At 46.3% G+C, this 26,129-nt stretch overlaps 1 protein-coding gene across 1 annotated transcript in view; it reads right to left on the minus strand.

Annotated features, from left to right (window-relative positions):
• Nucleotides 1-20,322, minus strand: part of LOC120937455 (leucine-rich repeat-containing protein 74B-like) — a 45,488-nt gene extending 25,166 nt beyond the window's left edge. The window contains exons 1-5 of the mRNA XM_040350711.1: nucleotides 20,070-20,322; nucleotides 13,341-13,518; nucleotides 6,740-6,882; nucleotides 4,499-4,631; nucleotides 1,034-1,240 (exon numbers count right to left, since the gene is read on the minus strand). Of these exons, the coding sequence (XP_040206645.1) occupies nucleotides 1,034-1,240; nucleotides 4,499-4,631; nucleotides 6,740-6,882; nucleotides 13,341-13,518; nucleotides 20,070-20,243 (835 nt within the window). The 5' untranslated portion in view covers nucleotides 20,244-20,322. The remainder of the gene's footprint in view (nucleotides 1-1,033; nucleotides 1,241-4,498; nucleotides 4,632-6,739; nucleotides 6,883-13,340; nucleotides 13,519-20,069) is intronic.
• Nucleotides 20,323-26,129: the final 5,807 nt, after the last annotated feature.

The raw sequence follows: 26,129 nt of genomic DNA on the forward strand, positions 1-26,129 counted from the left end.
GCAGAATACAAATTGGCCTAAATTGTACGACTAAATTAGATTTTTTCCTTTTTATATGTTGGATATGTTTTATAGCAGAAAGTAGAAAATATTTTTTTTTTTTTCAAAATTGATGGTGGTTCTTTGTTTAAAGCAGGGCTTTTTTTCAGCGGGAACACGGGGGAACGCAGTTCCGGCACCTCCAGCACTGAATGTATGTACTGGAAAGGGGTGCTGGAGGGTCTATTGATTCTGACTGCTGGGGTATCTATTGTCCCTGGCGGGGATCTGTTTTTGTGTGGGGGTCTATTGTTTCTGTGTAAGTCTACTGTTGCTGGTGGGGGGGGGGGTCTTATCTTGCTTGGGGGGGGGGTCAATTGTTGCTGGGTGGGATCTACTGTTGAGGGAGAGGTCTATTGTTGCTGGCTGCTGAGAAATCTGTTATTTCTGCTAGGGGTCTATTGTTGCTGGGGTGGTATTTTGTTGTGGGGGGTACATGGGTGAAAAGTTTTTTGTTGTGTGAGGATCTATTGTTTCTAAAGGGGATCTGTTGTTGCTGCAGAAGGTCTATTGTTTCTGGGGTGGAGTCAATTGTTTCTGGGGTGGGGTCTATTGTTGCTGGCGTGGGGTCTATTGTTGCTCATTGCAAGCGATCTGTTTTACTATCTTTCTTGTTTTCATTACCAAATTTCATAGAAATTAGAGTAGCACAAAATACTTGGTTCTGTATTCTCTGAAAGGTGCTGTACTGGGAGGTGGGTAGGGGGTGGAACCAAGGGTTGGTTTTCAGAGACAGGTAGGGGGCATAGATGAAGTGTGACTCGGAAGGGTGGAGTTCCTGCACCTATTCCCTGAGAAAAAAAGCCCTGGTTTAAAGTACAAAAAAAAGAAAACACAGAGGTGACCAAATACCATCAAAAGAAAGCTCTATTCATGGGGGGGGGGGGGAAGACATACATTTTATTTGGGTACAGGGTCGCACGACTGTGCAATTGACAGTTAAAGTAATGCAGTGCCGTATCACAAAAAATGGTCACTACAAGAATGGCAATACCTGAACCATCTCCAAACTTGTTATGGCTGAGGTCCATACATTCCACCTTCTGGTTATTCATTAGAGCATTAGAAAGACAGGAAGCTGCTCGGTCATCAAACTCATTCCCAGATAGGTACACCTTTTGCAGATGAACGTTCTCCAGGAGCATTGCTGAGAGCGCTTTGGCACCTTTCAGCCCAAGTCTGTTATCACACAAGTGAAGCTCTGGAAAATGTGAAAAATTACATTATTGTTCATATTCACAAAAAGTCACAGTTCCAAGTGTTGTTTAAATGTATGTAACCCCTTAAAGGGGTTGTAAAGATACAATTTTTTTTCCTAAATAGTTTCCTTTACCTTAGTGCAGTCCTCCTTCACTTACCTCATCCTTCCATTTTTCTTTTAAATGTCCTTATTTCTTCTGAGAAATCCTCACTTCCTGTTCTTCTGTCTGTAACTACACACAGTAATGCAAGGCTTTCTCCCTGGTGTGGAGTGTCGTGCTCGCCCCCTCCCTTGGACTACAGGAGAGTCAGGACGCTCTCTACGTTGCAGATAGAGAAAGGAGCTGTGTGATAGTGAGCGTCCTGACTCTCAGCCTGCTTGAGTTCATCACTGAGTGCCCCGATGTGACACAGTCTACGCTGGGCACTGGTGGCATTGCTGTCCGTGATCTGCCTTGGTGCCCGGGACACCTTTGTGTGTCCCATTAAAATCAATACACCTAGGATGCAGTCCGTACCCCCCGCACCCCCATAGTGACGCCACTGAATCAGGGATTCCCTCATTTTGAAGGGATTTCCTCTTACTTCCTGTTTTAGGTATGGAACAGGAAGTGAAGAGAAGTCTCCCCAATAGAACACAGATGGCAAAAAAAATGGAAAAAACCTGTCAGGGGTTGTAACCCTCCCTTTCTCTATCCAGAAAGAAAAACATTTTTTGTAGGTCCATTTTACATATACCATTGAATGTTTGTTGTATCTGGTCAATAAGTACAACTGAAATAACTCTTAATCGTAAAATAAATCAAATTAGTTTGCCGGTACTTGTGCACTCTGCCTCTGCTGCACTAAAAGCTTGGAAAAGCTTCTGGAAGTTAGTGAGCAGAGGGTAGTAGGTCCCGATCTGCATACTTGAGGGAATCTGTACAATTCCCAGGCAGAAGGCACTGGCAGGGTGGCTGGGTCAGCCCTTAAAGTGGAGGTTCGGACGATTTTTTTTTTTTTAAAAGCCAGCAGCTACAAATACGGCAGCTGCTGACTTTAAAAAAATGGACACTTACCTGTCCAGCGCGCCCGCGATGTCAGCAGCCGAGGCTGAGCAATCGCTCGGTCCTCGGCTGCTTCCGCCGCCATCCTGGGTGAGGGAATCAGAAAGTGAAGCCTTGCGGCTTCACTGCCCGATTGCCTACTGCGCATGCGCGAGGATCACGGCGCGCCGTCACTGGTCCCCGCTCTCTCCTGGGAACAGTGTTTCCCAGAAGACAGCGGGGGGGGGGAGGTGACGTCACAGGCTGGATTCCCCGTGGGGATCCGAACCCGGAAGTGGTGCAAATACCTGAAAGGGGGGGACCCAAAAAGCGGAGGTTCACTTTTTGAGTGAACCTCCGCTTTAAATATGGTGGAGCCTGAGCAGCAGGAACGGAGTCAGGTGGAACATGGAGTGCTGATGTTGCTTTTGTGTGGCCTGGGAGGGGACCTCAGGACTTGGGGGCTCTGCCTCTAGGCTGAAGCTAAGGAGAGGAAACCCAAGAGAGGGATCTCCATTACCTTTGGGTCTTTTGTGGAAGACATCCTGGCTGGCACAGGAGGATCTGGACAGTAATAGGCCTGAAGAGAAGTCTTGCCCAGTGCAGCAGGAAGCAAGGGACAGTGTGAGTATCTCAGCACACCCAGGGGCATACAAGGAGAGAGATTGCCAGACATAGCATACTTTCCAGGGACGGCGTTGTGCTAAATGCCAAGCTCTTGTCCTGGGACATTCTTTAGAGAAGCCAGGTGGGCTGGTAGTATCTACAAGCATCAGAACTGTGAGAGGTTCTACTGATGAGACATGATACCCCATGCATACAGTTTAGGATTTTTTGCTATTTCAATAAAGGAGACTTAGAGCTCCTGGTTCATTAAGAACTTTACCACTGATCCATAGAGACTGCGATTATTTTGAAGGGAGTACAGTCCAAGATCTTCATTTTTGTTTACATGGATAAGGAAGTTTGTCCTCATCTGTTTTTCTTCAAATCAAGTTGGGCATCCTATAATCCCTATACCCTATCCGATTGTTTTCCCCAATATAACAACAAAAACTTCAGTGTATGAATGAACAGGAAGCCACTACGCTCAGAGTACATCCAATTCATTCACAGTCCAGTGCAGCTGAGGCTGCAGAGAAAGGGACTGGGAATCTTCAGTCTCCTTTTCTGTCTCAAAAGAGAGATGTGAGGGGTCTGTTTAGACCCCTGATATTTCACCAAAGCCCGTCCACAGGGCTCTTAAAAATGATTTAAGACATAGAAAATAATATTTAAAAAAAAAATTAAACAAATGAAATTATTATCATAAAACAAAATTATTAAAAATAAATAAATAATAAAAATAGCAAACTACTGATACCATCCACTGCTCTACTGACTGACACCATGCACTGCCCTATTGACACCAACCTCTGTCCTACTGACACCAACCATGTTTTAATATATTTTAAAATGTTTGTTCACATTTATTTATAAGGGAGAGAGTGTGTTTGTGTATGTGTATGTGTGTGTATATATATATATATATATATATATATATATATATGTATATGTAATGTATATATTGTATAAACACACGCATATATGTTTGAGCTTTGGCCTGCACACCTTAATGCAATAGGCTGCGCACACCTATGGTTATATCCCCAGTATTCTGTGCACACCAGCTGAAATTTCAGGCCGACTTGGGTAGACCCATACATTCTTGAAAATGTAAACAAGTAATAGAACGGGGGTGATTTACAGATGGGTATAGGAGGTGCTCAGGCAGCCTCTCAGTTTATACACAGGGCAGCATGTGTTGGTGAGGCAATGAAGGCCTCTTGAGCCCCCCTAGGGAAAGAGAGCCTTGACTGATGGGGGCATGACCAGGTACTGGACAAGGCGGTGGTCATGGTGGGATTGGCTACTTGGGGTGTTTTGGGTTGGGCCGGAGCTCCGATAAAAGGGATCGCCCCAGGGAATTCTGGGTCCTTTGGAAGCGCGCTGGGAAGAGCTGTGTAGTAAGGGGTACCTGGTAGCATTGCGCCTCAGCAGTCATGTCTAGAGAAATAATTGTGGCCTCAGAAATAGGAATCTAAAAAGACTTCAGTGTAAAGCAGTCACAGACTGACTGAGCAAAAAAAAAGAGATGAAAAAAATAATAATAATAGTATTACAACCACAGCTTATTAGAACGCCTTGAAATACATTATTTTTGACTGAAGTGTTTTGTGAAGAGGATTACATACCTGAAATGTAACAGTTTTCCTTAAGCATGTCTGCGATGGCTGCTGCACCATCTCCCTCAATCCAGTTATCACTGAGATTTAGACTGAAAATCGAAGTGTTGGTTACTAAAGAGAGAGCAATTGCTTTTGCAGCCTGAAATAAACCAGAAGACAAGGCAAGGGATTCTTTTTTTTTTTGTAACTCATGTAGCACCAACATACATTGTACAGGGAAAAGGCGTGTTGTACATCAATGTAATAAGGGCCCGTTTACACACTATGTGAGTCACTAACAATCTGTCACGTCCTGGGAAACACTATTATGTATTATGTTGTTATTAGATTAGGGTGATTAAACAGAATCTGTGCCCACTTATATCATTCCATCTTTTCATCATGACTACTCATGAGATTCCCCCTTTACATCAGGTGCCCCCTTAAATCGGGGTTCCCATCAAAGTTCCCCATTACATCAGGTGTCCCTATCAAAATGCCCCCGTACATCAGCGTTCCCCCTTACATCAACTGTCCCCATCAGTGTCCCCTTTCATACAATCAGCTATTCCCTTCAGAGTGCCCCCTTACATCCGATTTCTAATCAGAGTGCCCCCTTACATCAGAGTTCACCCTTACATCAATTGTCCCCATCAGTGTCCCCTTACATATGATCAGTTATCCCCATCGGAGTGTCCCCTTACATCAGGGGCCCCCATCAGAGTGCCCCCTTAAATCGGGGTTCCCATCAAAGTTCCCCATTACATCAGGTGTCCCTATCAAAATGCCCCCGTACATCAGCGTTCCCCCTTACATCAACTGTGCCCATCAGTGTCCCCTTTCATACGATCAGCTATTCCCATCAGAGTGCCCCCTTACATCAGGTGTCTCCATCGGAGTGCCCTCTTACATGGATCAGACTGGCTTATTGATCAGTGGATGCACTCTCAGAGACTTGGGGGGCACAACTAAAATCTGGGGGTGCGCAGCCCACCCTAACACCCACCTAGATTTGGCCCTGTAACCACTATGACCTAATGAAAGCTAGGTGTTTAGCCTGGTGTATGAGGCTCTGGCATTTAGCTGCCACTGGAGGGCAGAGGTGCGCCATTGATCCCCGCTGCTGGCTGCCTGTCAAACACTATAAGAGTCTAACGGTTGCTGTGGCTGGAAGGAGCTGGGCGGTGCACTGAGCAGTATGTACATTTAAGGAGGTATACATCCAGGGACGAATGACCATAATGCAAGCAGTCACTGAAACAGTGAAAAAGTTGTATCTCCCAAATAAGTACATAGCAAAAAAAAAAAAACTGACAAAGGTTACAACAACCCTGTTCAGTGCAGATGTCTGGAATTTGTAGGTTATAAAATGTAGTTAGATTTAAAGCGGAGGTTCACCCATAGCTTATACATTTTCCCCTTAGATTCCTGCTCGTTTTGTCTAGGGGAATCGGCTATTTGTTTTAAAATATGATCCGTACTTACCGTTTACGAGATGCATCTTCTCCGTCGCTTCCAGGTATGGGCTGCGGGACTGGGCGTTCCTTCTTGATTGACAGTCTTCCGAGAGGCTTCCGACGGTCGCATCCATCGCGTCACGATTTTCCGAAAGAAGCCGAACGTCAGTGCGCAGGCGCAGTATAGAGCCGCACCAACGTTCGGCTTCTTTCGGCTACTAGTGACGCGATGGATGCGACCGTCGGAAGCCTCTCGGAAGACTTCCGAGAGGCAATGTTCTAGCTTTTGTTCTAGCAAAGCGAGGTTACGTTCTCACCACTTTTTCCATTGAAGCTCGCTTCTGGGCATGCGCGGGTGTAAAAACGTCTTTTTAAACAACGTTTTTTGCTACACACGGTCAATTTCTGTGAAGTAAAAAACGACGTTTTTTTGGGTCGTTTTTTACAAGACATAAAACGACCTTTTCCCCCACACACTGTCAATTAAAGTGACGTTTTTAAAAACACATAAAGTGATGGTGTGTACGGGGCATAAGGCTAGGTTGGCATTACTAAGATGTGACTTTGATGTGCTTTACAGTGCAATTATGTACCGTACCTTTGATGCGACTGTAAATCGTAGTAGTGCAGGAACCTTTTCCAAAAATCGCACCATTCTGAGACACATTGATTACAGTGTCATCTAATATGACTCTATAGTACAAACAACGTTCATAGCAATACCATTCCCCCCACACAGATCAGTATATATATATATATATATATATATATATATATATATATATATAAATATATATAATAGCTTGCTTACCTGTGCACCTAGCCCATGATGCCTCATCACAAGATTAGAATCGCCCATGTGACGCAAGAAGTATGACACTGGCACAACACCAAATACCTGGCAGGCAGATAGGTATCTGGCTTTACCAGAGGGATCATAGGCATCTTTGGCTTCTGCAAAAGGAAATTGATATGTTGACCCACAAGTATGGGATTCTAGGAAGATAAATGATTTCATTTTCAACATTTGTACAAGTTGCTCTTCTATCAGATGCATGGATTCAAAATGTGTGCAGACATGCTAAAGTTACAGTGGTTCTCATTCATGAAATGATCATTCAGTTGCCATAGCCATCACAATGTATTGTAGGTAACCATTACTACCGTGTTTCCCCGAAAATAAGCCTGGGTCTCATTTTGGAAACAAAAGACACAATAGGGCTTATTTTGGGGGTAGGTCTCACCATGAAATGTGCTGTCTTCTCTCTCCCTGCTTGACAGGTATCTCCAGTGTGAACTGAGTTAAAATGCTTGTAAAATCCTATAATCCACTCTATTACAGTATTATATCATGTAAAATGCAATTTTATTACAGAAACACATACATTGTACATTATATAATACTGTAATAGAGTGGATTATAAGATTTTACAAGCATTTTAAACTAGGGCTTATTTTCGGGTAGGGGTTATATTGCAGACCTCCTGGAAAATAACGCTAGGTCTTATTTTCGAGGTAGGTCTTATTTTCGGGGAAACACGGTATAGGTCAGGGACCAATATTTCAGAGTAAAGGGCCAGTTTAATGTCCTTCAGGCTTTAGGGGGGCCATACTGTGGCCAGTGGGAGTAGAACTTACCCTGACATCAGTGCCCCATCATTGATTTCAGTGGAGGAATGGGGGATGCCCATTGTTGGTATCAACATGAAGAATAGTGCCCAATTGATGGTGTTAAGAGGGAGAATGGTGCCCAATTGATGGTGTCAAGAGGGAGAATGGTGCCCAATTGATGGTGTCAAGAGGGGGAATGGTGCCCAATTGATGGTGTCAAGAGGGGGAATGGTGCCCAATTGATGGTGTCAAGAGGGGGAATGGTGCCCAATTGATGGTGTCGAGAGGGGGAATGGTGCCCAATTGATGGTGTCAAGAGGGGGAATGATGCCCAACTGATGGTGTCAAGAGGGGGAATGGTGCCCAATTGATGGTGTCAAGAGGGGGAATGGTGCCCAATTGATGGTGTCAAGAGGGGGAATGGTGCCCAATTGATGGTGTCAGGAGGGGGAATGGTGCCCAATTGATGGTGTCAGGAGGGGGAATGGTGCCCAATTGATGGTGTCAAGAGGGGGAATGGTGCCCAATTGATGGTGTCAAGAGGGGGAATGGTGCCCAATTGATGGTGTCAAGAGGGGGACATTCAGCACCTGGGCCACAGTTTGGAGACCGCTGCTATAGGTCAGTATCACTATAAGAGAAAAGAAACTGCCAAAGGATATGTATTTTTGTCTGTCCAGTCCATAGATTTACACAGCACAGCCCTGCCTGGCAGGGAAGGGAACCTATTTCTCTGCTGCAATTTTACTTTCACTTACAGGTCTCCTCTCCACCCTCCCCACCATCTCTAAGCCACGCTGATCTTTCCTCCTATAAGCATGCTCTGTGTAGTACCGTACACTTGATTCTGGATCCTTGGGCTGCTTCTCCCTCCCTAGTCTGAGTGCTGCTGTATAGGGCCAGTAATAGGCTTATACTCAGTGAAATTCAGGAACTTACACTGCTTGATGCCGAACCCGACAGAAGACCAGGCAAAGATGTCGGAGAGGGAGCATGGACATCACATCACCAGAGAGAGGTGACTATAGTGGACTTTATTTTCACTTTATATAACCTAAAATAAATCAAGTGCAACTCCATGCAATTTTTTTTGGTGGCGGCGGGGTGAGGAAGTAAATGTGATTGAATAAGGCAGGACTAGAACCTCTGCCATTAATTTTATTGTTGCCTGTGTGAGAGAAATTTTCCATGACCTCCTGTTGTGTCACTGAGTCAGGAAGTGTTGGCACATCTCCCCAACAGTGACACAGATAACAATAAAATAATGGAGTCTGCCAATGCTGTCTAATACTCAACCCAGACATATGAAATTGAGGCCTTGTGTGCGATGGATGTTTTTGACACTGCTCTTAGGGGCATAAGGCGTTTTTTTTTTATTCTGCATCAAAACGCTCCTGAATATTAGCCCCTCTGTTCATGCACACATAGGTGTTTAGAGGAGCTTGGAGGCATTAAAAGCCCACTGTTAGTGTGCCCTGAAAGAGTGGCATTTTGGCAGAAAAAACACTTGACGTTTGTAAACATGTGTAAACGCAATGCATTAAGGCCCAGATTCTCAAAGGGCTTACGACGGCGCAACGCAGTGTACGCCGTCGTAAGTCCTAATCTGGGCCGTCGTATCTATGCGACTGATTCTTAGAATCAGTTACGCATAGATATCCATTAGATCCGACAGCGTAAGGCTCTTACTCTGTCGGATCTTAAATTTTTTTTGCCGCTAGGTGTCGCCTCCATCGTTTTTCCCGTTGAGTATGCAAATAAGCAAAATACGCGAATTCCCGAACGTATGCGCGGTCGACGCAGTGAAGTTACGACGTTTACGTTAGTTTTGCGCGGCGTAAAGTTGCCCCTGCTATATGAGGGGCAACCAATGTTAAGTATGGCCTTCGTTCCCGCGTCGAAATTTTAAAATGTACGTAGTTTGCGTAAGTCGTCCGTGAATGGGGCTGGACGCCATTTACGTTCACGTCAAAACCAATGACGTCCTTGCAACGTCATTTGAAGCAATGCACCCTGGGATAACTTCCGGACGGCGCATGCGCAGTACGTTCGGTGCGGGAACGCGCCTAATTTAAATGCTACACGCCCCCTACCCGGCTAATTTGAATTAGGCTGGCTTGCACCAGGTGATTTACGCTACGCCGCCGCAACTTTACAGGCAAGTTCTTTGTGAATAAAGCACTTGCCTGTAAAACTTGCGGCGGCGTAACGTAAATCAGATACGTTACGCCCGCACAGTTTTACGCCCATATACGAGAATCTGGGCCTTAGTGCTTGGCCGTAAAAAAAAAAAAAAATATTCTGGTCGATGTCCAAGTGCTTGACATGCCTAAATGCGCTACATGTGTTTATAAGCATCAAGCATTTTTTCTTCCAAAACACTGTTGCCAGCAGGAAAGGTGTCTAGGAGTGACTGCATAATCATTCCAGTGTGCATGAAGTCTTAGACTCCATTCACACCTGAGCGACAGCCGCGTTCGGCGGTAGCGGCGTATTTTGCCGCGAGTGTGAAACTTTCAATTTTTTTTTTTTTTTTTTCAAAGTCTTCCCATTGCTGTCAATGGGCAAACGCCAATGTCGCCTGAAAAAAGGGTCCGGGACTTTTTTTCAGGCGACAGGCGTTCGGCGTCTATGAGATGTGAACCATCTCCATAGACAGCAATGGGAATTCTCCCCTCTAGCGGCAGAAGCGTCCGGCGTCGGGCGTTTTGTCGCTCAGGTGTGAATGCAGCCTTAAGCCTGGTACACACGGTAGGATTTTCCACGGACAAAGCGTAGGACTTTTGTCCGAAAGGCGTTGGCCATTAACTTGTATTGCATACAAAACGGCAAAGAATTGTCTGCCAACAAACACGAAACCACATGTTTTTTCAGCTCTTTAGCGCCACCCTTTGGGAAACTTTTGCTAATGTTGTATTATGGTGAGCATTGCTTCTGAGCATGTGTGTTTGTACTTTGGAGTACTTTGTTGGTGGATAATCCGACAACAATTGTCCAATGGAGCATACATTTTCCGACAACAGCCTGTCATCACACAATTCCCGTCGGAAATTCCGATCGTGTGTACGAGGCTTTAAAGTATAACTAAAGGCAACACATATCTTTAAGTTTTTAGTTAAGTGGAGAGGGATGAGAACAACTGCCAGTTTTTATTGCTGTCTGTATCCCCATTAAGGAGATTCACTCTCTCGATTTGTCCTGTTTATCATTATCATTGAAAGTGAAAGTAAAATAAAATCCCAAATTTTGGGTGGTTCCCAGAAAAGTAAAATCGAGGGGAAATCTTCCAATTTAGAAACTAGTTCTGATGTCCTGGGGGGACCCCAAGGAATTCCCTTAATTTGCAGGGATTTCCTCTCACTTCCTGTTTGGCTATGGGACAGGAAGTGAAGGGAAATCTCCACAATGGGACACGGATGAGGAAAAAAAAAAAAAAACATCGGACAGTGGTTATAACCTTCCCTTACTCTATCCAAAATGAAAAACAAAAAAAAAAAGAAGTTTTGGCTATAGTTCTACTATAAAGCGAAACTTCAATAATTTTCAACTTTGCATCTATTAAATCATCTGTCCTTGTTGTAACTTTAGATAGTAAAACATTTTTCTGCCAGTAAATACCTTATGCAGCCCACTTCCTGTTTCTTGTCTGGTCATCAGCCTAGGTCCTAGGCTTATGACATCATGCACAGCTCTCTCTCTCTCTTGTGAGAGTTTGCCAGGAAGGAAAGGGGGATGAGTCATACAAGGGCCAATGAGAGCTGCAGGTTTGCCTCTGTGTGTCTGTGTAAATCCAGGAAGTGAATAGGCAGAAGCTTCAGCTGCCCACAGTTAAAATGGCTGTAGCCAGACTCAGTGGAGGGAGATTTCTGCAGCAGTATATATAAAATAATATGCAAAGTGGTTGGAGGGAAGCTTCAGAATGGCAAAGATGTTTTTATCACAAATTATGTGAGCAGACTGCAGTTCCTCTTTAAGTATTTCTCACTTGACGCTGAATTTCCCTACCTGTATATGTATTGTGGGTCAGTGACACCTAAAAGATTGAAACCAGGGAGTCAGCATTAAGCCCTGATCAAACGATTAGTCCATCCGATGAGAACAGTCTGATGGACCGTTTTCATCGGTTAACCGAAGAAGCTGACTGATGATCAGTCGTGTCTACACAGCATCAGTTAAAAAAACGATCGCGTCAGAACGCGGTGACGTAAAACACGACGACGTGCTGAAAAAAACGAAGTTCAATGCTTCCAAGCATGCGTCGACTTAATTCTGAGCATGCGTGGATTTTTAACCGATGGACGTGCCTACAAACGATCTATCGGTTAGGTTAAATTTAAAACAAGTTGGCATTTTTTTAACCGATGGATAAATAACCGATGGCGCCCACACACGATCGGTTTGGACTGATGAAAACGGTCCATCAGACCGTGTGTACGCGGCCTAAGGGCCAGTTACCTAGAATTTTCAGGAGGTTAGTAGACATGTGCACTGCCAAAAAATGTGTTTTATCTTGTTTTCGTTTTTTGCATTTTTTGAAAATTAGAAAATTAAAAATTTCAGAAATCCGAAAATTCGTAAATTGAAAAATTCGTAAATTGAAAAATTCGGAATTTGAAAAATTCGAAAATTCAGAAATTGAAAAATTCGAAAATTTCGGAATTAACTAATTTGTCAAAATTTGTTAAGAAACGAATTCGAAACTAAACTAATTGCACATGTCTAAAGGTCAGTAATGAGGCATCCTTTCTTTCTATATGCTGCTAAGCAGTTAGTAAACACGAAGGCTCACAGTAACTATAGAGAAATCAGTAGATGAAACAATAAGCAGTGTAATGAATTCTTGAGACTCCCGGTGACTTGTCCTTAAGGTTCCCCTAAAGGGAAAGATCCTTCAAGGACTGCGCAGGCGCAAACTTGCTGACGGAAATCTCCCAACCTCGCCCGGCATCCAGGCTCATTCTTTAAAGCGGAGGTTCACCCATAGCTTATACATTTTCCCCATAGCTGGATGCTCGTTTTGTCTAGGGGAATCGGCTATTTGTTTTAAAATATGATCCGTACTTACCCGTTTACGAGATGCATCTTCTCCGCCGCTTCCGGGTATGGGCTGCGGGACTGGGCGTTCCTTCTTGATTGACAGTCTTCCGAGAGGCTTCTGACGGTCGCATCCATCGCGTCACGATTTTCCGAAAGAAGCCGAACGTCGGTGCGCAGGCGCAGTATAGAGCCGCACCGACATTCGGCTTCTTTCGGCTACGAGTGACGCGATGGATGCGACCGTCGGAAGCCTCTCGGAAGACTGTCAATCAAGAAGGAACGCCCGCTCCCGAAGACCCATACCCGGAAGCGACGGAGAAGATGCATCTCGAAAACGGGTAAGTACGGATCATATTTTAAAACAAATAGCCGATTCCCCTAAACACAACGAGCAGGAATCTAAGGGGAAAATATAAAAAAAAAAGGAATTGGGTGAACTCCCGCTTTAACATCCCCGTGGATTGGAGGATGTTAAAAAAAGAGCCAGGAGGCCGAGCGAGCGGAGCGAGCCGTCCGAGCGAAGCGAGGGCGTGAGGCCGACTGGCCACTTTCCTCGAAATCCAGATCGTCCTGGATGCCGGCCGAGGTTCGGAGATTTCCACCTGCGCAGTCCTTAAAGGAACTTTCTCGTTAGCCGGAACCATATCGGCAGATCAGATTGCGCCTGCGCAGGAACTTTCACGATAGCCGGAACCATACCAGCAGATCACCGGGACGTGGCTTTGGCAGAGAAAATGAGCCATTTATCAGTTTCAGTAACAAACCTTCTATTTCTAAATCAGTGTCGCAGTCTTCCTCATTTTCTTTTCGTCCTGCAAAGTCTTCGTGGCGTTGCTCTGGTGTCTTCTCCACCACCTCTTCTTTAGACTTGGAGACCTCCATTATTTCATTGTCGATGTCTCCTTTATTCCTGGATCTCGCTGAAGATGACCTTTGTACAATCTATACCAACACACAGTATGTCACAAATCAGCAGAACATCCATTTATTCAGCACATTGTTTCCAAGGACATCACCTTTTACATCAGAGAACAGAATTTACATGCAAAGTCTGGACAATGTAGCAATCTTAAGGCCCCTTTCACACTGGGGCGTTTTTCGAGCGATCTTTTTCGTGACCGCGACATTATGGCGGACACATCGGACAATTTTGACACATTTTTGGGACAATTGTCATTTTCACATAAAAAAATGCTATAAAAATGCATTGTTTACTGTGAAAATGACAATTGCAGTTTGTGAGTTAACCACTAGGGGGCGCTGAAGGGGTTGAGTGTGACCTCATCTGTGTTTCTAACTGTAGGAAGGCGGGGCTGGACGTGTGACGTCATTGATCGTGCTTCCCTATATCAGGGATCACACGATCGATGACAGCGCCACAGTGAAGAACGGGGGAAGCTGTGTTTACACACAGCTCTCCTCGTTCTTCAGCTCCGGGGACCGATTGCGACGATTGGGTCCCGTGGCCACGGAGCTTCGGACCGGGTCGCGGACCCACGGCTGGACACTTAAATAGGACGTACAGGTACGTGCTTGTGCCCAGCCGTGCCATTCTGCCGACGTATATGTGCAGGAGGCGGTCCTTAAGTGGTTAAGGGTCTAGAAAAAACGATTTTTTTTCAACCCGATCATTAAAACGGCCTTGCCTACACACGATCGTGAAAAAAAAATGCTCTAGCAAAGCGCGGTGATGTACAACACGTACGACGGCACTATAAAGGGGAAGTTCCATGCGGACGCCACCCTTGAGGCTGCTTTTGCTAATTTCGTGTTAGTAAAAGACGATTTGCGCTTTTCTGTCTGTTACAGCGTGATGAATGTGCTAGTTTTAACAGAACGAGCGCTTCCGTCTCATAACTTGCTTCTGAGCATGCACGTTTTTTTCACGTCGTTAAAGCCCACACACGACCATTTTTTACAACCTTAAAAACGACAACAATAAAAATGTCGTGAAAAAAATAGAGCATGTTCGAAATTTTTAATGGCCATTTTTTAGATCGTGAAAAATGCTCTGTAGCCCACACACGATCGTTTTTAATGACATTAAAAAAAAAAAACGTCATTTTTTAGAACCCGAAAAACGGCCGTGTGTACACGGCATAAGACCCTAACGTTTTAGGGCGTTTTTGCAGTGCCTCAGTGTGAAAGGGTAAGGCGTTTTTACAGCGCTTTCAATTCATTTCAATGGAGAGGGGCGTTTTTGGAGCGTTTTTTTCAGCGCCCAAAAGCTGCTCCAAAGATGCTAATTGCAGGACTCAGTGTGAAAGGGTCCATTGAGATGCATGGAGAATGTTTTATGAGCGTTTTAATAGCGCTATTTTTAACACTAAAACGCTGTAAAAACACTTCAGTGTGAAAGGGGTCTAACAGCAAGCAAAACATCACATCTACATCCTCACTTGTACACAGCAAATAAAAAAGCTTAAAGCAGAGCAGCTACAAATACTGGGCCGGATTTAGAAAGATTGGCGTATATTTAGTCGGGCGTAGCGCATCTCATATGCGCTATGCCGCCGTAACTTAGTGAGGCGAGTACCGTATTCAGAAAGAATTTGCGCCCGAAGTTACGGCGGCGTAGCGTATACGGGCCGGCGTAAGCCCTCGTAATTCAAATGATCCAGGCAGTGGGCGTGTTTTATTACAATGAGCCGTGACCCCATGTAAATTCATTTACATATTTGACGCGGAAATATACGAAACGCCCCTAGCGGCCAGCGTAAATATGCACCCTAGATACGACGGCGTAGGAGACTTACGTCGCTCGTATCTTGGCCAAATTTATGCGTAACTGAGTCTATGAATCAGGCGCATAGATACGACGGCGCACATTCGGACTTATGACGGCGTGGAGATACGCCGTCGTAAGTCCTTTCTGAATCTGGCCCGAAGTCTTCAAATATAAGGACACTTACCTGTCCAGGGATCCCGTGATGTCAGCACCCCAGTGGATTTTTAAATCGGCTCTCTGGTGCTGCCGCCGACATTCGTATGTATAGCTGGTTCCCTACTGTGCATGCGCAAAGCGTGCTGTGCTTTCTAAAAGGAGCGGCGGCAATGGAAGGAGGAGGGGGCGAACGTCCGGGGGTCTCGCCACGGTGAGGTCTCCCAGAAGTGGGGGCGGGTATCTATCAAAAAGGTACCCGCTCCCCCGTAAAAGGTGCCAAATATGGCAGCAGAGGGGGCGAACGTCCGGGGGTCTCGCCACGGTGAGGTCTCCCAGAAGTGGGGACGGGTACCTATCAAAAAGGTACCCGCTCCCCTGTAAAAGGTGCCAAATATGGCAGCAGAGGGGGCGAACGTCCGGGGGTCTCGCCACGGTGAGGTCTCCCAGAAGTGGGGGCGGGTACCTATCAAAAAGGTACCCGCTCCCCCCTAAAAGGTGCCAAATATGGCAGCAGAGGGGGGAGAAGCAAACAAGCGGAGCTTCCCCTTTTGGGCGGAGCTCAGCTTTAAACCCCTTTCACACTGGAGGCGTTTTCAGGCACTTTAGCACTAAAAATAGCGCCTGTAAAGGGCCTGAAAAAAGCCTCATCTGCAATCCCAGTGTGAAAGCCTGAGGGCTTTCACACTGGGGCGCTGCTCTGGCAGGGCATCAAAAAAAGTCCTGCAAGCAGCTTCTTTGCAGCGCTTTAGGAGAGGTGAATCAGTGGGGAGCGCCGCCAAAGCGACTCAGCAGCGGCGCTTTGCAGGTGCTTTTAACCCTTTATTCGTCCGCTAGTGGGGGTTAAAAATACCCGGCTAGCGCCCAAAAAGCGCAACATGCCGTAGATTGGTAACTGTCCTGTGCCTATTTTCTGCACCCTTGCTGGCACTGTGCATGGTTGGCATTGAGTTTGTACTGCACATGTGTGGCCAATTGCATGCCTTCTAGTTGCACATGCACAGTGTGCTTTTGTGTCAGCTGTGGGACAGGGGTGAAGAGTGGGCATGTTGTAACATTGTAAGGCTGCATGTACACTTGGCTGTCATTTACTGCAGCCACGGGAAAATGCAAAACGCTGCAAAATGACGCTGTGATTTTACCACGGTTTTGCAGTTTCCTGCGGCTGGCGGTCAAAACGTTTCAATCCTGAATGCGATTCTTCCAGGAGAGGGAGGTTGAAGCCCACCTGATAAAAGCCTGTGTGTACATGGACATGAAGCTTTTATGGAGTTGGGCTTGGGAGCTGTTATGCCGCGTACACACAAACGCATTCTCCGTTCGTGGTTTTTCCAAGGAATTCCGCTCAAGCTTCTCTTGCATACACACGGTCACACCAAATTCCGGCCATCAAGAACGCGGTGACGTACAACACTACGATGAGCCGAGAAAAATGGAGTTCAATGCTTTCCGCGCATGCGTCAAATTGTTTCCGAGCATGCGTGTTTTTTTTTCACATCGGAATTCCATACAGACGAATGTTCCGATAGGAATTGTTTCCGTCTGAAACATTGAGAACCTGCTCTCTAAGTCTGTTGGAAATTCCGACGGAAAAACCTCCCATCCGACTTTTTCCATCGGAAATTCTGACTGTGTACGCGGCATCAGTGTACATGAAGCCTTAGATAGCAGTAGCTGTCAGAGCAGGCATGAATCCGCAGCCTGCTGGTTGCTAGACACTGATCTGGAGCTTGCCTGCGATGCTATGCCCTGGCCAGCTTCTCCTCCTGCCCACCCCTTGTCCCAGCCCTGCACCTACCTCTGAGTCTGTTCAGCCCTGCACCTACCTCTGAGTCTGTCCAGGTATGCACCTACCTCCGAGTCTGTCCAGCCCTGCACCTACCTCCGAGTCTGTCCAGGTCTGCACCTACCTCCGAGTCTGTCCAGCTCTGCACCTACCTCCGAGTCTGTCCAGCTCTGCACCTACCTCCGAGTCTGTCCAGCTCTGCACCTACCTCCGAGTCTGTCCAGCCCTGCACCTACCTCCGAGTCTGTCCAGCCCTGCACCTACCTCCGAGTCTGTCAAGGTCTGCACCTACCTCCGAGTCTGTCCAGCCCTGCACCTACCTCCGAGTCTGTCCAGCCCTGCACCTACCTCCCAGTCTGTCCAGGTCTGCACCTACCTCCGAGTCTGTCCAGCCCTGCACCTACCTCCGAGTCTGTCCAGCCCTGCACCTACCTCCGAGTCTGTCCAGCCCTGCACCTACCTCCGAGTCTGTCCAGGTCTTCACCTACCTCCGAGTCTGTCCAGGTCTGCACCTACCTCCGAGTCTGTCCAGGTCTGCACCTACCTCCGAGTCTGTCCAGGTCTTCACCTACCTCCGAGTCTGTCGGAGGTAGGTGCCTGAAGCCTACGCACTATTCCATTATTACAAACCTAAACATGACGGATCGGAGGTAGGACAGTGGAGTCTGTTTACATCCAACCTCCCATAGAGCTGTCACAGGTCTGCCTGTGTCCGCCTGGCACAGAGTGAACGGGCATGGATGTCAAAAAATGGTATCGGTCCCGCTCAGTTCTGATACAGCTCACGGATCCTCTGCTAATTAGAGTGATCTCTGCTCTGTGTAAAAGGAGTCTTACAGTTTACCGATCCTTAATGAGGTGGCTGCATTCCTGTCCTAAGTTGAGACATTGGGGGTTATTTACGAAAGGCAAATCCACTTTGCACTACAAGTGCACTGCAAATGCACCAAAAGTGCACTTGGAAGTGCAGTCGCTGTAGATCTGAGGGGTAGATCTGAAATGAGGGGAAGCTCTGCTGATTTTATCATCCAATCATGTGCAAGCTAAAATGCTGTTTTTTATTTTCCTTGCATGTTCCCCTCAGATCTACAGCGACTGCACTTCCAAGTGCAATTTCAAGTGCACTTTGCACTGTAGTGCAAAGTGGATTTACCTTTGGTAATTAATCCCCAATGTCTTCTGACTGTGGCACCCATCAATGTCAGAATACACTGATCAGTGGCTTCAGTTCATTGCCTCTGCATTTAATTGATGGAACATTTTTCAACATGTTCCTTCTACTGGAACTGAATACACAATGACATGTATACAATACATAACATGTACATATAATCCAGGGGTCTTCAAACTACGGCCCTCCAGTTGTTCAGGAACTACAATTCCCATCATGCCCAGTCATGTCTGTGAATGTCAGTGTGTTACAATGCCTCATGGGATGTGTAGTTCAGCAACAGCTGGAGGGCCGTAGTTTGAGGATCCCTGATATAATCTTATAGGTAGAGATTTCATGAACTAAAAGAGACTCTTAAAAGTAACTAAAGGCAATCTTTTTTTTTTTTTGTATGGAGAACACCTGTCTGGTTTTTATTGCTGTCTGTGCCCCCTACCAGGTTTTCATTGCTGTCTGTGCCCCCTGCCAGGTTTTCATTGCTGTCTGTGCCCCCTGTCAGGTTTTTATTGCTGTCTGTGCCCCCTGCCAGGTTTTCATTGCTGTCTGTGCCCCCTGTCAGGTTTTTATTGCTGTCTGTGCCCCCTGCCAGGTTTTTATTGCAGTCTGTGCCCCCTGCCAGGTTTTCATTGCTGTCGGTGCCCCCTGCCAGGTTTTCATTGCTGTCTGTGCCCCCTGTCAGGTTTTTATTGCTGTCTGTGCCCCCTGCCAGGTTTTTATTGCAGTCTGTGCCCCCTGCCAGGTTTTCATTGCAGTCTGTGCCCCCTGCCAGGTTTTCATTGCTGTCGGTGCCCCCTGCCAGGTTTTTATTGCAGTCTGTGCCCCCTGCCAGGTTTTCATTGCTGTCGGTGCCCCCTGCCAGGTTTTCATTGCTGTCTGTGCCCCCTGCCAGGTTTTCATTGCTGTCTGTGCCCCCTGCCAGGTTTTTATTGCTGTCTGTGCCCCCTGCCAGGTTTTCATTGCTGTCTGTGCCCCCTGCCAGGTTTTTATTGCTGTCTGTGCCCCCTGCCAGGTTTTTATTGCTGTCTGTGCCCATTGCCAGGTTTTCATTGCTGTCTGTGCCCATTTTGCCAGGTTTTTATTGCTGTCTGTGCCCCCTGTCAGGTTTTTATTGCAGTCTGTGCCCCCTGTCAGGTTTTTATTGCAGCCTGTGCCTCCTGCCAGGTTTTTATTGCTGTCTGTGCCCCCCTGCCAGGTTTTTATTGCAGTCTGTGCCCCCTGTCAGGTTTTTATTGCTGTCTGTGCCCCCTGCCAGGTTTTTTTTGCAGTCTGTGCCCCCTGCCAGGTTTTTATTGCAGTCTGTGCCCACTGCCAGGTTTTTATTGCAGTCTGTGCCCCCTGCCAGGTTTTTAATAGCTGTCTGTGCCCCCATTAGGTAGAGTCACCACCTCTATTTGTCATTTTGTAACATTATCAACATGTGCTAATGAAAGATTGTCCCACAGTTTTGGTTGTCACCAGAACAGTAATAGAAAGGGAATTTGGCAATGGGGACACTAGTTTTTGTGACAATCACTTTGAAGGATTCCATTTCACTTCCTGTTTTAGTTATGGGACAGGAAGTGGAGGGAAATCTAGTGAAAGGGCCACAGATAGCAAACAACACCTCCACAATAAAAGAAACAAGTTGTAATTTGGGTGCCATGCACATGAATTACCTTATTGTCCACACTTCCTCTGCTGAGAGATGGGCGAGGTCTGCTGGGGGGTCTGCTAGAGATGCCCCCCATACTGGAGCGGGCCCCCTCCTCCTCCTCCTCCGCATCCTTGGCCTCTTCCACTGAAGGAAGCATGGAGCCGATGTCCTTAGAGAACCTCTTGGTCAGTACCATAGTGAGGAGCCCCTGGATGGACACCCAGGATCTGCACACAGTTCACCTGTCCCTCTGATTTTACTGCACGTTTCAACTAAACTGCAACCTGCACGGTGAGTGACAACGTGGGCTTCCAATCAGAGCGCTGGAAATGCAAAACCAGCCAATCCAATTTCAGGGGCGGGATCTAGTGCCAAGGGCTTCTCGGAGCTTGTTGTAGTGTTGTCATGGTGACGGTCTCTGCTCTGCTGTGATTTCCAAATATCAATAGAGCACACAGGACAGTGCTTTTCAGTGACATCAATGGGGTATTGAGAGGAAATCTACAATCAGGCTGTCCAGATTCATCCCTGTATTTAATAGCAGCTAACTAGCTGTCATGTTGGTCCTCCTGGATCAGTCTATGGTCTGGATGAAGTAACCAGATAAGAACCTGTGATGTGATCCCCTAGATGTACTTCCAGGTCATAGGACTCTTTATCAGAAGCAGGGGGTCAGTGTAGCTGTGAGCCTGCTAACATTTCCAGGAGCCTAGAATAGTATATATGTGTGTGTATGTATATATGTATCTATATCCACTTCCATACCAGGCACTTACGCATCTTCCTGCCCAAGCCAATTTTCAGCTTTCGGCACTGTCGCAATTTGAATAACAATTGCGCGGTCATGCTACACTGTACCCAAATGAAATTTTTATCATTTTGTTCCCACAAATAGAGCTTTCTTTTGGTGGTATTTGATCACCTCTGCAAATTTAATTTTTTTGCACAACTAAAAAAAGACCAACATTTTTGAAAAAAATTTAGTTTTTATTTTTTTCTGTATTTTTTTTGTAAATAAGTACGTTTTCTTCTTCAATTATGGGCACTGATATGGCGGCACTGATGGGCACCGGTGAGGTGGCACTGATGCGCACCGATATGCGGCGCTGGTATGCTGCACTGATGGGCATTCATAGGCGGCACTGATGGGTACTTATGGGTGGCACAGATGAGCACTGATAGGTGGGCACTGGGCATAGATGGGCACTAAGAGGTGGCACTGATTGACACTGAGGGGTGGAACTGATGACATTGCTGGGCATTTTAGCCAGTGCCCATGTTGCCAGTCAGTGCCCATTTGTGGGCACTGATTGGCATCGATTGTGTTACAGCGGGGGTTCACCCTAAAAAACTATTTTTTTTCTAGCATGCCATTCAGCATACTAGCGCGAGCTACAGTATGCCTTTATATATTTTTTTGGCGCCGTACTCACAGTTTAATCGCGTAGTAAAGTTTCAGACTCCCCGCGGGGAATGGGGGTTCCTATGCAGAGGGAACGTGATTGACGGCCGGCTATGGCGCGTCACGCTTCCCGAAAATAGCCGAAATAGGACTTTGCTCTTCACGGCGCCTGCGCAGTCAGCTCCGATGTCTGTGCGCAGGCGCCGTATAGCGCAGTGAAGAGCAAAGCCCTACTCCGGCTATTTTCGGGAAGCGTGACGCGCCATAGCCGGCCGTCAATCATGTTCCCTCTGCATAGGAACGCCCATTCCCCGCGAGGAGTCTGAAACTTTACTACGCGATTAAACTGTGAGTACGGCGCCAAAAAATAAAAAATAAAGGCATACTGTAGCTCGCGCTAGTATGCTGAATGGCATGCTAGAAACTTGTTTTTTAGGGTGAACCACCACTTTAATTTCTTTTTTTTTATTGGTGTTTTTTATTTATTTTTGCTCTATTGAGCACCGGGGGGCACTCCCTGGTGGTCCAGTGTTGGCACCTGAGGGGGGAATAAACAATCAGCGCAAACCCCCCCTGTCAGGAGAGCCGCCGATCGGCTCTCCTCTACTCGCGTCTGTCAGACGCGAGTGAGGAAGAGCCGATCAACGGCTCTTCCTGTTTACATCGTGATCAGCCGTGGTTGGACACCGCTGATCACGTGGTAAAGAGCCTCCACTGGAGGCTCTTTACCGAGATCGGAGATGCAGGGTGTGAGACGGGCGCGCGCCGGCATGAAATCCTGCAGGACGTCCAGTCAGGATTTCAAAACCACTTCAAAGAAGGAGGGTACAATCTCCAATATGGAATTTCTTTACTTCCAAGTAGAGTTTCCATAATAGTTACAAACAATGTAGCAGCTGCAGCAGGAAGTAAAGAAATTGCAGATTGGAGATTGTACCCTTCTTCTTTGATACATACAGTATCTCACAAAAGTGGGTACACTCCTCACATTTTTGTAAATATATCTTTTCATGTGGCAACACTGAAGAAATGACACTTTGCTACAATGTAAATTAGTGAGTATACAGCTTGTATAACAATGTAAATTTGCTGTCCCCTCAAAATAACTCAACACAGCCATTATTGTTTAAACAGCTTGCAACAAAAGTGAGTACACCCCTAAATGAATGTCCAAATGGGGCCCAATTAGCCATTTTCCCTCCCCGATGTCATGTGACTCATTAGTGTTACAAGGTCTCAGGTGTGAATGGGGAGCAGGTGTGTTAAATTTGGTGTTATCGCTCTCACTCTCTCACACTGGTAACTGGAAGTTCAACATGACAACTCATGGCAAATAACTCTCTGTGGATCTGAAAAAAAAGGAATTGTTGCTCTACATAAAGATAGCCTAGGCTATATGAAGATTGCCAAGACCTTGAAACTGAGCTGCAGCACGGTGGCCAAGACCATACAACGGTTTACCAAGACAGGTTCCACTCAGAACAGGCCTCGCCATGGTCGACGAAAGAAGTTGAGTGCACGTGCTCAGCGTCATATCCATAGGTTGTCTTCGGGAAATAGATGTACGAGTGCTGCCAGCATTGCTGCAGAGGTTGAAGGGGGCGGGTCAGCCTCTCAGTGCTCAGACCATACACTGCACACTGCATCAAATTGATCTGCATGGCTGTCATCCCAGAAGGAAGAGTCTCTTCTAAAGACGAGACACAAAAAAGCCTGCAAACAGTTTGCTGAAAACAAGCAGACTAAGCACATGGATTACTGGAACCATATCCTGTGGTCTGATGAAACAAAGATAAACTTATTTGGTTCAGATGGTGTCAAGCGTGTGGTGGCAACCAGATGAGGAGTACAAAGACAAGTGTGTCTTGCCTACAGTGAAGCATGATGATGGGAGTGTCGTGGTCTGGATGAGTGCTGCTGAGTGAATAATGCCCGCCCTGTACTGCGCAGGCGCAGTGCAGTACGGAGCCGCCGAATGTCTATGAACATGAACTACTGTTGATCAGTAGTATGGGGCGCCTGCCCCATACGCTGCCGCACGCTCCTGATGCTCGTACAACTCTGTAAGGGGCGGGTGTATTATTCATTGAACTCTGCAAGGGGCATATGCATACAAAAGAGGCCATATTGTAACATGATGGGCAGAGCTCATACGATGGGGTGTGCATTTCTCAAAGGGGCGGATGTATTATTGAGAAGCCTGTGTAGTTTAGTAAGAAATCCATCCCCAATTTATCAGCTCAGCCCATCATTATTAAATACAGCCTCTTCTGTAGGCATCCGTCTCTCACACGCTTTAATCAACATTATATCCGCCCCTTGCAGAGTTGCATGAGCATTGTGAGCATGCGGGAGCGAGTGGCACAAAGTCGTCTGCTGTGCACAGGTGCCGGAGACTTTCGGTGGCTCCGTACAGTGCAATCGCTGCACAGTACAGGGTGGGCATCATTCAACGGGGGACCTTTCTCGTCACAACACCGGCACTGGGAAGCCTACAGTTCTTTGAGGGAACCACGAATGTAAACATGTACTGTGACATACTGAAGCAGAGCAGGATCCCCTCCCTTCGGAGACTGGGCTGCAGGGCAGTATTCCAACATGATAACGACCCCAAACACACCTCCAAGACAACCACTGCTTTGCTAAAGAAGCTGAGGGTAAAGGTAATGGACTGGCCAAGCATGTCTCCAGACCTAAACCCTACTGAGCAACTGTGGGGCATTGTTTGTAACCATTATGGAAACTACTTTGAAGTAAAGAATTTGCAGATTCTCTTCTCTGAGATTATATATATATATATATATATATATATATATATATATATATATATATATAAATAAATAAATGGTGGATGATTGGGAGCCCACCACTGATACTTTCTCCACTTAGTGAATTTAGATACAAGAGGAGTGACTCAGGTATTGGCTACTCTTCAACAGCACTGCTGCTATAGTTACTGGTACCTTAAACCACCAGATCTTCCAGTCTCAGTCTTGGACGCACACAGCTTTGGGCTTCTTAAACGCACACAGCTTGAAACTTCTTGATGCACACAGCATCTATCTTCACACAGAGACACTCTCTAGCAGCTACTGCTCCAACTGCACCTTCCTCCACTTCTGCTCTGACCAGTCCCTCATTATATGAGCTGTGTGCACCTGGGCACACACGCTGCAGGCCATCTATAAGATCTGGAGAAAACTGCCAGAGCAGTTTTCTCTGTTTCAAATCTATGCTCTAACCCAGTGGCCCCTAAAATGTGTCAAGGGGGCCAGATGCAACCCTTGCCTTTATTCAGCCCTCGAGGGAATATTCATCCCACTGACACCAACAATAGTGCATAATTCCTGCCATTGACATCACCAAAGGGGCACTAGTCCTCTTACTGACACCAATGATGGGGCACTATCCACCCCCCCTCCTCAAATACCAAAGAATGGGCATAGTTTACTCTCACTGAAGACAGGAAAATGTCTACTCCCACTGGCCATAGTCCAGGTCCCCTAAAGCCTGAAGGCCATTTGTTTAGAAAGTTTGGAGATTCCTTCTCTAGCCCTTTACTCCCCAGCCTAGCTTGTCCCTTTCATTTATTGGATCTCAGGGTTTTGCACACATATAGGATTGTCACTGGCTAATATAGTTTGTAATAACAGCTTGGATAGGATTTGTTTTTGGGAGCACAGAGTTTTAGGATTGAGCAGGCTGTTTAAGGTTGATGCAAGCACCTCTAGGTTGTGTTGGCAGTTTTTTAGTTTAACAGATCGAAGGCTAAGATTCACAAAACACATCAAAATAGGGATCATAAAAAAAAAAATGTAAAGTGAGTTTTCAGCTAAACCACTGCCCATCAGAGTAGAGGCACAACACATACAGCTGTAAACTACATCTCCCCAGACTGCTGTAAAGGCTCCATTCACACCTATGCAGTTTGCTTTTGAGCATTTCTGCAGTGCTTTTTGTTGTGCTTTCCCTTTTTTTTTTTTAACCAGGATTTTACTGCGAGTTGCATTTTTTATGCTTTTCCAAGAACGCAGAGGCACAAAAATGCATTGATGTGAACGTGTTCCATAGGCACCCATGTTAAAAAAAAAATCCTGCATTTCTGCAAAACGCATGAAAAAACGCATTGTGTGAATAGAGCCTAACTCAGTTGAAAAACAGGATGAATTCTGTAAATATTTCCAGTAAATACTGCATAATTGTTTTTGTGAATTGGACTTGGTTTACCGCATACAATAATATATGCAAATTTTTTTTTTTTTTAAAGTGTATTTTGTGCATGTACTCGAGAGAGGAGCCGGACTGCAGGAGTTGGAAGTAGGCAGGCCTCCCCCAGAGGCAATCTGCCATCTTTCTCCATGCCCCGGGTGGCAATGGCGGGTGTGTGAGGGGGTCCTCCCACACAGCCCGCCCTACCTGCTCCGCTTTGAAGCCCAACGGGGCAGAGGGACTCCCTATAAGGGAGTGAGAGGATTAGCCCGCTCAACCAGCCCCGTTAGTCCTTCGCCTCTCTTTTAGAGACCGCGTGGTCAAAGTGCGTGTGTTAACCCAATTTAGAGTGCGTGTGTAGGTGTGGTGGTTTTTGTGGGAGGGGGGTGGGCGTACTAAGCACAGGCTTACCTTGCATAGCACACCCACCGGGAGCCGGGCTGAGACCACCAAACTCAATTCACATGAAGC

Source organism: Rana temporaria, chromosome 1, assembly GCF_905171775.1.
Source record: "Rana temporaria chromosome 1, aRanTem1.1, whole genome shotgun sequence".
NCBI classification, from domain to species: domain Eukaryota; kingdom Metazoa; phylum Chordata; class Amphibia; order Anura; family Ranidae; genus Rana; species Rana temporaria.